We start from the raw sequence: 12,592 nt of genomic DNA on the forward strand, positions 1-12,592 counted from the left end.
TGTAAATGCAGGCTTCTCCATAAGTCTGCATAAACCCAAACGCTTTGATCATCTCATCAAAGCGAATGTTCCAACTCCGAGATGCTTGCACCAGCCCATAAATCGAGCGTTGGAGCTTGCACACCTTGTCAGCATTCTTAGGATCGACAAAACCTTCCGGCTGCATCATATACAATTCTTCCTTAAGGAAACCATTAAGGAATGTCGTTTTGACGTCCATTTGCCATATCTCATAATCATAGAATGCGGCAATTGCTAACATGATTCGGACGGACTTAAGCTTTTCTACGGGTGAGAAAGTCTCATCATAGTCAACCCCTTGAACTTGTCGATAACCCTTAGCGACAAGCCGAGCTTTATAGATGGTCACATTACCATCCGCGTCTGTCTTCTTCTTAAAGATCCATTTATTTTCTATGGCTCGCCGATCAACGGGCAAGTCAGTCAAAGTCCATACTTCGTTTTCATACATGGATCCTATCTCGGATTTCATGGCTTCCAGCCATTTGTCGGAATCCGGGCCCGCCATCGCTTCTTCATAGTTCGAAGGTTCACCGTTGTCTAACAACATGATTTCCAAGACAGGGTTGCCGTACCAATCTGGTGCGGAATGTGTCCTTGTGGACCTACGAAGTTCAGTAGCAACTTGATCTGAAGTTTCATGATCATCATCAACTTCCTCTCTAGTCGGTGCAGGCACCTCAGGAACATTTTCTTGAGCTGCGCCACTTACCGGTTCAAGAGGTAATACTTCATAAAGTTCTACCTTCCTCCCACTTATTTCTTTCGAGAGAAACTCTTTCTCTAGAAAGGACCCATTCTTGGCAACAAAGATCTTGCCTTCGGATCTGAGGTAGAAGGTATACCCAACAGTTCTTTAGGGTATCCTATGAAGACGCATTTTTCCGACTTGGGTTCGAGCTTTTCAGGTTGAAGTTTCTTGACATAAGCATCGCATCCCCAAACTTTTAGAAACGACAGCTTAGGTTAATTCCCAAACCATAATTCATACGGTGTCGTCTCAACGGATTTCGACGGAGCCCTATTTAAAGTGAATGCGGTAGTCTCTAAAGCATAGCCCCAAAATGACAGCGGTAAATCGGTAAGAGACATCATAGATCGCACCATATCCAATAGAGTGCGATTACGACGTTCGGACACACCATTACGCTGAGGTGTTCCAGGCGGGTGAGTTGTGAAACTATTCCACATTTTCTTAAGTGTGTGCCAAATTCGTGACTCAAGTATTCTCCCCCACGATCTGATCGCGAGAACTTGATTTTCCTGTCACGTTGATTCTCAACCTCACTCTGAAATTTCTTGAACTTTTCAAAGGTCTCAGACTTGTGTTTCATTAAGTAGACATACCCATATCTACTCAAGTCATCAGTGAGGGTGAGAACATAACGATAGCCACCGCGAGCCTCAACACTCATTGGACCGCACACATTAGTATGCATGATTTCCAATAAGTTGGTTGCTCGCTCCATTGTTCCTGAGAACAGAGTCTTGGTCATTTTACCCATGAGGCATGGTTCGCACGTGTCAAATGATTCGTAATCAAGAGACTCCAAAAGTCCATCTGCATGGAGCTTCTTCATGCGTTTGACACCTATGTGACCAAGGCGGCAGTGCCACAAGTATGTGGGACTATCATTATCAACCTTACATCTTTTGGTATTCACTATGAATATGTGTAGCATTACGCTCGAGATTCATTAAGAATAAACCATTCACCATCGGAGCATGACCATAAAACATATCTCTCATATAAATAGAACAACCATTATTCTCGGATTTAAATGAGTAGCCATCTCGTATTAAACGAGATCCTGATACAATGTTCATGCTCAAAGCTGGCACTAAATAACAATTATTGAGGTTTAAAACTAATCCTGTATGTAAATGTAGAGGTAGCGTGCCGACGGCGATCACATCGACCTTGGAACCATTCCCGACGCGCATCATCACCTCGTCCTTCGCCAGTCTCCGTTTATTCCGCAGCTCCTGCTTTGAGTTACAAATGTGAGCAACTGCACCTGTATCAAATACCCAGGAGCTACTACGAGTACTGGTAAGGTACACATCAATTACATGTATATCACATATACCTTTCGTGATGCCGGCCTTCTTGTCCGCTAAGTATTTGGGGCAGTTCCGCTTCTAGTGACCACTTCCCTTGCAATAAAAGCACTCAGTCTCGGGCTTGGGTCCATTCTTTGGCTTCTTCCCGGCAGCTTGCTTACCGGGCGTGGCAACTCCCTTGCCGTCCTTCTTGAAGTTCTTCTTACCCTTGCCTTTCTTGAACTTAGTGGTTTTATTCACCATCAACACTTGATGTTCCTTTTTGACTTCTACCTCTGCTGATTTCAGCATTGCAAATACTTCAGGAATGGTCTTTTCCATCCCCTGCATATTGAAGTTCATCACAAAGCTCTTGTAGCTCGGTGGAAGCGACTGAAGGATTCTGTCAATGACCACGTCATCTAGGAGATTAACTCCCAGCTGAGTCAAGCGGTTATGCAACCCAGACATTTTGAGTATGTGCTCACTGACAGAGCTATTTTCCTCCATCTTACAGCTGAAGAACTTGTCGGAGACTTCATATCTCTCGACCCGGGCATGAGCTTGAAAAACCATTTTCAGCTCTTCGAACATCTCATATGCTCCGTGTCTCTCAAAACGCTTTTGGAGCCCCGGTTCTAAGCTGTAAAGCATGCCGCACTGAACAAGGGAGTAATCATCAGCACGTGTCTGCCAAGCGTTCATAACGTCTTGGTTCTGTGGGACGGGTGCGTCACCTAGCGGTGCTTCTAGGACATAATCTTTCTTGGCAGCTATGAGGATGATCCTTAGGTTCCGGACCCAGTCCGTATAGTTGCTGCCATCGTCTTTCAGCTTGGTTTTCTCTAGGAACGCGTTGAAGTTGAGGACAACGTGGGCCATTTGATCTACAAGACATATTGTAGAGATTTTAGACTAAGTTCATGATAATTAAGTTCATCTAATCAAATTATTAAATGAACCCCCACTCAGATAGACATCCCTCCAGTCATCTAAGTATAACATGATCTGAGTTAACTAGGCCGTGTCCGATCATCACGTGAGACGGACTAGTCAACATCGATGAACATCTTCATGTTGATCGTATCTTCTATACGACTCATGCTCGACCTTTCGGTCTTCTGTGTTCCGAGGCCATGTCTGTACATGCTAGGCTTGTCAAGTCAACCTAAGTGTATTGCGTGTGTAAATCTGGCTTACACCCATTGTATTCGAACATTAGAATCTATCACACCCGATCATCACGTGGTGCTTTGAAACAATGAACCTTCGCAACGGTGCACAGTTAGGGGGAACACTTTCTTGAAATTATTACGAGGGATCATCTTATTTAAGCTACCGTCGTTCTAAGCAAATAAGATGTAAAACATGATAAACATCACATGCAATCAAATAGTGACATGATATGGCCAATATCATTTGCTCCTTTGATCTCCATCTTCGAGGCTCCATGATCATCGTTGTCACCGGCATGACACCATGATCTCCATCATCATGATCTCCATCATCGTGTCTTCTTGAAGTTGTCTCGTCATCTATTACTTCTACTACTATGGCTAACGCTTTAGCAATAAAGTAAAGTAATTACATGACGTTTATGTTGACACGCAGGTCATAAATAAATAAAGACAACTCCTATGGCTCCTGCCAGGTTGTCATACTCATCGACATGCAAGTCGTGATTCCTATTACAAGAACATGATCAATCTCATACATCACATATATCATTCATCATTCATCACAACATTTGGCCATATCACATCACAAAACACTTGCTGCAAAAACAAGTTAGACATCCTCTAATTGTTGTTGCAAGTTTTTACGTGGCTGCTATAGGTTTCTAGCAAGAACGTTTCTTACATACGCCAAAACCACAACGTGAATTGCCAATTTCTATTTACCCTTCATAAGGACCCTGTTCATCGAATCCGATCCGACTAAAGTGGGAGAGACAGACACCTGCCAGCCACCTTATGCAACTAGTGCATGTCAGTCGGTGGAACCGGTCTCACGTAAGCGTACGTGTAAGGTTGGTCCGGGCCGCTTCATCCCACGATGCCGCCGAATCAAGATAATACTAGTAACGGCAAGCAAATTGACAATATCGACGCCCACAACTACTTTGTGTTCTACTCGTGCATAGTAACTACGCATAGACCTAGCTCTGATACCACTGTTGGAGAACGTAGCTAAATTTTAAAATTTTCTACGCATCACCAAGATCAATCTATGGAGTCATCTAGCAACGAGGGAAAGAGGAGTTGCATCTACATACCCTTGTAGATCACGAGCAGAAGCGTTCAAGAGAATGGGGTTGATGGAGTTGTACTCGACGTGATTCAAATCACCGATGACCTAGTGCCGAACGGACGACACCTCCGCGTTCAACACACGTACGGTTGGGAGATGTCTCCTCCTTCTTGATCCAGCAAGGGGGAAGGAGAGATTGATGAAGATCCAGCAGCACAAAGGCGTGGTGGTGGAAGCAACGGTGATCTCGGCAGGGCTTTGCCAAGCGCTGGGAGACGGAAGGAGTGTCACGGGAGGGAGAGGGAGAGGCCAGGGGCTTGGGTGCGCAGCCCTCCCTTCCCCCCACTATATATAGGGTGCCTAGGGGGGCGCCGGACCTAGGAGATCCAATCTCCTAGGGGGGCGGCGGCCAAGGGGGTGCCTTGCCCCCCAAGGCAAGGGTGGCGCCCCCACCCCTAGGGTTTCTAACCCTAGGCGCAGGGGGAGGCCCAAGGGAGGGTGCACCAGCCCACTAGGGGCTGGTTCCCCTCCCAACTCAGCCCATGGGGCCCTCCGGGATAGGTGTCCCCACCCCGTGGACCCCCGGGACCCTTCCGGTGGTCCCAGTACAATACCGATGACCCCTGAAACCTTCTTGATGGCCGAAACTGGAATTCCTATATATAAATCTTTACCTCCGGACCATTCCGGAACTCCTCATGACGTCTGAGATCTCATCCGGGACTCCGAAAAACTTTTGGGTTACTGCATACTAATATCTCTACAACCCTAGCGTCACCGAACCTTAAGTGTGTAGACCCTACGGGTTTAGGAGACATGCAGACATGACCGAGAAGCCTCTTCGATCAATAACCAATAGCGGGATCTGGATACCCATGTTGGCTCCCACATGCTCCATGATGATCTCATCGGATGAACCATGATGTCGAGGATTCAATCAATCCGTATACAATTCCCTTTGTCAATCGGTACGTTACTTACCCGAGACTCAATCGTCGGTATCCCAATACCTTGTTCAGTCTCGTTACCGGCAAGTCACTTTACTCGTACCGTAATGCATGATCCCGTGATCAACCACTTGATCACATTGAGCTCATTATGATGATGCATTACCGAGTGGGCCCAGAGATACCTCTCCGTCATACGGAGTGACAAATCCCAGTCTCGATTTGTGCCAACCCAACAGACACTTTCGAAGATACCTGTAATGTACCTTTATAGTCACCCAGTTACGTTGTGACATTTGGCACACCCAAGGCACTCCTACGGTATCCGGGAGTTGCACAATCTCATGGTCTAAGGAAATGATACTTGACATTCAGAAAAGCTACAGCAAACGAACTACACGATCTTTGAGCTAAGCTTAGGATTGGGTCTTGTCCATCACATCATTCTCCTAATGCTGTGATCCCATTATCAATGACATCCAATGTCCATAGTCAGGAAACCATGACTATCTTTTGATCAAAGAGCTAGTCAACTAGAGGCTCACTAGGGACGTGTTGTGGTCTATGTATTCACACATGTATTACGATTTCCGGATAACACAATTATAGCATGAACAATAGACAATTATCATGAACAAAGAAATATAATAATAACCATTTTATTATTGCTTCTAGGGCATATTTCCAACACCAAGTGACATTGGCTATGGGAAAAGTGGCCGTGTAATTCTCCCACCATGAGGCTGCTGGTCCATCCAATTTGATGTGCGGCAAAGCGCACCTTCACAGCATAGCCAATCATCAGCAACTATAGGCTCGGTGCTACTAGAAAACACCGGCGGTTGTAACCTTAGAAAACGGGCTAGGTTGTCCACTGGCGGCGGGTTGTTGTTGTGGTTGTTGTCCTGGTTCTGAACTAGCAATTGCATCAAGGCATTCTGCTGGTGGATCAACTGAGTGAGCTCCGGTGGGAAAGCAAAATCGGTGTCACGTCTCGGAGGCATCTGATGGGTTTAGATGGAAGAGATCAGAATAGAAAAGGGGTCTAATGAGAAAGCACTACCCATATGCACATGAGAAAAACACAATCATTTCACTCAATCAATCAAGCAAGGGCATACAAGCGGTCTAGAACTATCGCATAAGTGCTCAACTACTACTAAATACATGGGGGAATACTAATAATATATGGTGGTGATCTAGAAATTTTGATTGGTGGAAGACTCCATGATGTCTGCTCTAGCTTCGTCTTCAAAGTCATCATCACTAGGATCCGAATCGGTGTCGTCGATGATGATGTAGTTGTCCGGGCAAGTGGAACCGTCATCTTCTACTCCCGGTGCTGGTCCTCCCATGAATACTCCGATCTTCTTAACTAGGTCATCATTCTTCTCCAGTAGCGTTTTAATTTCCTCCTCATATCCATCACGTGTAAACTTGAGTTCTTCCTCCAGCTCGATGATCCTAGTCTTCGCCTTCTTCAAGTTCATCATGTCTGCGCACATCTGGTTCTCCTGACGTCGAATGTGCTGGTTTAACTCCTGGATGAAAGCTGCAATGGATCTATCCTTCTTGGTGCCGATTACTTCCCATTGCTCATCTCGGCGCCCACATATCTGGTAGATAGTGTCCTTGAGTTCCCTGTTGTAGACTTCTCCAATGCGTCCCATGGTAATGTGGGCTGCCATGCTCTTGCCTAGACTCCAGCTGGGTGCTTCGAAAGAAAATTCTATGGGTTTAGAAGTTGGCGAGAACGTCCTTCTTGGAACTTGTACATGAATCATCCAGCGCTCCTCTTCTAGTAAGGTGGCGTTGTACGTCCCGGTGAAGCATGGTATTCCAATGTTCAAGTACCTAGTGACTTCCTTCAAGTGGCGTCCAAAAGGTGTGTCTTCGTCCGGTTGTGCAAACTTGTTCTTCATCTCCGTCATCCTAAAGAGTAGAAAATGAAGAGGAGTCAGAAATGAGTAGAGAAGAGTGATATATGGTTTATCTTAGTGGTCGTGTCCTACACTCAGCGTGTGCTCTGATACCATCTTCTAGCGATCCGACCTCAAACGGTCAAGTCTCTGTGCTTCAGTGTCATCCCTGGATCGGTAATGCTGACACACACAGTACTCGAAGGATTTATAACAGAGTAGCAATCACACACTTATTACATCGAATGTCTCAAGAGAGAACTTATTACAATAATATGGCTTAAGGCCATCTAATACGATAACAGCGGAAGGCTTGGAAGATAAAGTGAGTCCATCAACTCCAACGGCATAGCTGAGCTGCAAGGCAACGACCTAACGAACCTTACTCCTCGTCTGAAAAGTCTGCAACATAATACGTTGCAGCCCGAAAACGGGTCAGCACATGGAATATGCTGGCAACATAACACAGTAGAGCATGAACAGAATAATGCTATCACTACATGCATATTTGGCTGGTAGAAAGCTCTATGGTTATAGTTTTTGCGAAAAGCCAATTTTTCCCTACAAAAAAGGAATAGATTTTAATTTAACTATCATGGTGGTTGAAACATTGAGAAGGTACCCCATCTCAATCCCAATTAAAGTAGTTAACAACCCAACAATATTAATTAAAAGTGATGAGATACATGTGATAACCTAAGTACTAGATACTCAAGAGTGTCCATAACCGGGGACACGGCTAACCATGATTAGATTGTACATTTTGCAGAGGTTTGCGCACTTTTCCCCACAAGACTCGATCGCCTCTGTTGGATTTCTCGCACTACATGGTGTTTGAGAAACGGATGACTGAGACATAGTCTTTCAGAAACATTAACTCTCTACTCCGGGTAGACCATACCAAACCTACAAAACCCACTACCTGCTGATCCACCTCTTCAAGAGGTTCACGTAACTTACTCAACTATGCTAGAGCCCATAATAGCTTGTGGCTGCACACGGAGGTTTCTAGCATGAATCATCTCAGTTCCCTTTGAGCCTGGGTGGCGGTCCTTAGGAAGATCACACGGGTACCCCGGGATTTCCAAAAAAACAGACAACATTGGGTTCCCCAGGTGCCTCAATCCACCCAGATGTTTATTTAAGTTGCCACCTTAAGTTGAACCATTAATTAACAATCTCACATCAGTCATGGATTTCACTCAAACCCAAACCACGTCTACGAGCATAGCATAGCATAGCAATATAAGCAACGCATAGAAGTAACTCCCAAGGGTTTGATAGTAACAGGGCAATAGGTTCTACCTCAATAACTACTTCCCAACCCACAAGTTAATGACATCCTAATCATGCAATGTTTGACGATTGGAACTAATGCATAAAAACTGGGTATGAAAAGAGTATGATCAATGTGTCACTTGCCTTGCTGACGATCCGCGAATCCTAGGGACTCGTAGTAACACGCTTCGCACTCCGGGAATTCTATCGCAAACAAACAATAGCATACATAAGCAACAAGCAAGGATGCACAAGAAAAACCCAAATAAGAGAGGTTGACCAGAAAGTTCAACTTAAGAACTCCGGTTTGCAAAAAGAATCGAATCAAACGGAGCAACGAAACTCAAACGGCGAAAGAAACAAGATCCGTTTACTAATCTGAACTAAGGTTAAATTTTACAGTACCAAAATCTTGTTTAAGTTGATTAAACAGAAAGAGGGTCTCGAGACAAAGATCTAGGCGCCTGAATCACCTGATTCCGACTAATGAGCGAAAATAAAAATAGAAACTAAGATCGGATCAGAAATTGCAATCAAAAATAATCGCAGATAAATCCGATAAAAGGAACCTGACGAACAGACTAACGAACGAGCGTTCGTTAGCTGTAACTAATGGGTGAAAACCGTTCATTTAAAAGAACATACGGACGAACATCCGCTAATTAGAAGAACCAAGAAAAAAACCGGCGAACCGATCTAAAAAATGAACTAGGGTTTCTAAAAAACCGAACGGTTTTAAAAAAACAGCGGCGGATCGGCGCGGTACCTCGACGAGGTGGCGAGGAAGGCGGCGGCGCGGGCGCTTGGGCTGGTGGCCCGGCTGGGTTTTCCGGCGAGGCGGGGTCGGGCGGCGGCGCTGGCGGCAAGCAGCGGCGACGGCGAGGCGCGGGCGGCGGGAGGCGGCGCGGCTCGGGGCGGCTGTGGCGGCGAGGCGGCGGTGGTTGTGGTGGTGGGGGCTCGTGCGGCGCGTATATAAAGGGGTTTTTGGAGAAGTCATATTATCTCCTCTCGTATATTTTTAATATGAAATATTTTTCGGAGAGAAATAATTAAAACCAAAATCCTCGTTTCATTATTTGATAAAAATCAAATATGAAAACCGGGAAATCCCCAACTCTCTCCGAGGGTCCTTGAGTTGCTTAGGGTTTCGAGGATTGCGGAACAAAATTGCAATAAAATATGATATGCATGAATGACCTATGTATAACATTCCAAATTGAAAATTTGGGATGTTACAGTATCAACGAGCTGTGGAGATGCCCGTCAATAGATATCAATGTGAGGGAGTAGGGATTGCCATGGAACGGATGCACGAGAGCTATAAGTTTATTAAAGCTCAAAAGGAAACTAAGTGGGTGTGCATCCAACTCGCTTGCTCATGAAGACTTAGGGCAATTTGAGGAAGCCCATCACTGGAATATACAAGCCAAGTTCTATCATGAAAAATTCCCACTAGTATATGAAAGTGAAAACATAGGAGACTCTCTATCCTGAAGATCATGGTGCTACTTTGAAGCACGAGTGTGGGAAAAGGATAGTAGCATTGCCCCTTCTCTCTTTTCTCGCATTGTTTCCACACTTGTGCTTCAAAGTAGCACCATGATCTTCATGATAGAGAGTCTCCTATGTTATCACTTCCATATACTAGTGGGAATTTTTGATTATAGAACGTGGCTTGTATATTCCAATGACGGGCTTCCTCAAATTGCCCTAGGTCTTTGTAAGCAAGCGAGTTGGATGCACACCCACTTAGTTTGTTTTTGATCTTTCATACACTTATAGCTCTAGTGCATCCATTGCATGGCAATCCCTACTCACTCACATTAGTATCTATTGACGGGCATCTCCATATATAGCCCGTTGATATGCCTAGTTGATGTGAGACTATCTCCTTCTTTTTGTCTCCACAACCACCATATTATATTCCACCTATAGTGCTGTGTCCATGGCTCACGCTCATGTATTGCGTGAAAGTTGAAAAGGTTTGAGAACATCAAAAGTATGAAACAATTGCTTGGCTTGTCATCGGGGTTGTGCATGATTTAAATATTTTGTGTGATGAAGATGGAGCATAGCCAGACTATATGATTTTGTAGGGATAAGCTTTCTTTGGCCATGTTATTCTGAGAAGGCTTAATTGCCTTGTTAGTATGCTTGAAGTATTATTGTTTTTATGTCAATATTAAACTTTTCTTTTGAATCTTATGGATCTGAACATTCATGCCACAACAAAGAAAAATTACATTGATAAATATGTTAGGCAGCATTCCACATCAAAAATTCTGTTTTTATCATTTACCTACTTGAGGAGCTGGATAAATGCGTCGTGCTGCCCAACCAGTGCACCCCTGAGCTTCGAGACTCCACCTCGAATCGCTTCCCCTGCCCTCTTGTTGAGTTCCCCGTTAAGTACCTCGGTCTCCCACTCTCCATCTGCAAGGTCCTGACCTCCGCCTTGCAGCCCTTCGTGGAGAGACTAGAGAAGAAGCTCTCCCCTTGGTGGGCGTCCATGCTTTCTCGCGGCGAGCGGCTGGCCCTTGTCCGCCACCTCTTCTGCGCGATGCCCACACACATTATGATTGCCATGTCGCTGCACACCTCCATTCTCAAACAGGTGAACCACCTCATTCGCGCATTCCTCTGGCAAGGCCACAACACCACCAACGGAGGGCACTACCTCGTCAGTTGGGCCAGGATCTACCGGCCACTCGCCTTTGGCGGCCTCAGCATTCCGGATCTCCAGCGATGCGCCCATGCCCTGTAGGCCCGCTAGATCTGGCTGCGCAAGACCGACCCCTCCCTCGCATGGATGCACCTCCACATTCCTAGCAGCCCAACCGTGCAGGCTATCTTCCGGGCCTCCACCACTTGGGCTATTGGCGACGACATGACTTGCCTATTCTGGGAGGACCACTAGATCGATGGAGCTTCCATTGCTGAGCTGTCCCCCCTCGTCTTAGCTCCGGTGCCCTATCTGTGCCTCAAAGCGTGCACCGGGTCGCGGGCCTCGACTCCCGCGCCTGGATCCAAGACATTCGGAGCTCCTTAGGGCCAGAGACCCTAGTGCAGTACATCCACCTCTGGATACGGCTCCGCCAGTTCACTCTTACTGACGCCCCAGACACCCTCACCAGGCGCTAGACCTCTACTGGCGTATACTCCGCTCGATCATGCTACAAGGCTCTCTTTGCTGGGTCCACGATCGAGCTCTCCTGGAAGCTAACGTGGAAGTATTGGGCTCCCCTCTGCGTCAAGGTCTTCCTTTGGTTAGCCTTCCAAGGACGATGTTGACCACCGATCGCCTTGCCCGTCGTGGCCTCACCCACGCCCCGCTTTGCCTACTCTGCGACTAGGAGCCGGAGACCATGGAGCATCTCCTTGCTGGCTGCCCCTTCTCCTGGTAGGCTTGGCATGAGGTCCTATCTTGGTATCACATCACTGATACCCCCCCTCCCCGACCCTACCTCAGACTTTCGTGACTGGTTCTCCCTGGCCGTGCAGGACGTGCTAACCTCGCTACGACGCGGCCTCGCCTCGCTGATCATCCTCACGACCTAGCGCATCTGGAAAGCGCGGAACACTTGTGTCTTCAATGGCGCAACCCCCTCGATTCCCTACTCGTCAACAACATCAAAGAAGATGCTCGCGGCTGGGCAGCCACCGGAGCCAAGGGGCTCAGCAACCTGCTCCCGCTCACGTAGCTACTCGGACCTTGGGGCCTGTGCACAACCCTTTCCCTTTTATGCACCACCATAGCTCTCACTGACGCCCTCCCGTGTACGTGCTTGTGACGCTACTCATGTAACTGCTATTTTTCCCTCCTATCAATGCAATGATACGCAAGCCTTTTGCGTATTCACGAAAAACCTACTCGAGGACGAGCAGGAATTAAGCTTGGGGATGCTTGATACGTCTCAAACGTATCTATAATTTTTTATTGTTCCATGCTATTACATTATCTATTTTGGATGCTTTATATGCATTAATATGCTATTCCACCGCCAGCCGTCGCCGGCCCGCGAGCCCCCCCGGCCCGCATCGCCTCCGCCGCCTCGTCGTGCCCGCGAGCCGCCGCTGCCCGGTCTTCGCCGCATCACCGCGCCGCCGCCGGACCTCGACGCTCTGCCACCTCGC

At 46.7% G+C, this 12,592-nt stretch overlaps 1 protein-coding gene across 1 annotated transcript in view; it reads right to left on the minus strand.

The window, feature by feature from the left end:
• The window catches only part of LOC125537007, a 17,683-nt gene extending 6,470 nt beyond the window's left edge, over window positions 1–11,213 (minus strand). The window contains exon 1 of the mRNA XM_048700287.1: window positions 11,057–11,213. Within this exon, the coding sequence (XP_048556244.1) occupies window positions 11,057–11,213 (157 nt within the window). The remainder of the gene's footprint in view (window positions 1–11,056) is intronic.
• Between the last annotated feature and the right edge of the window lie 1,379 nt (window positions 11,214–12,592).

This window comes from Triticum urartu, chromosome 2 (genome assembly GCF_003073215.2).
Source record: "Triticum urartu cultivar G1812 chromosome 2, Tu2.1, whole genome shotgun sequence".
NCBI lineage: Eukaryota > Viridiplantae > Streptophyta > Magnoliopsida > Poales > Poaceae > Triticum > Triticum urartu.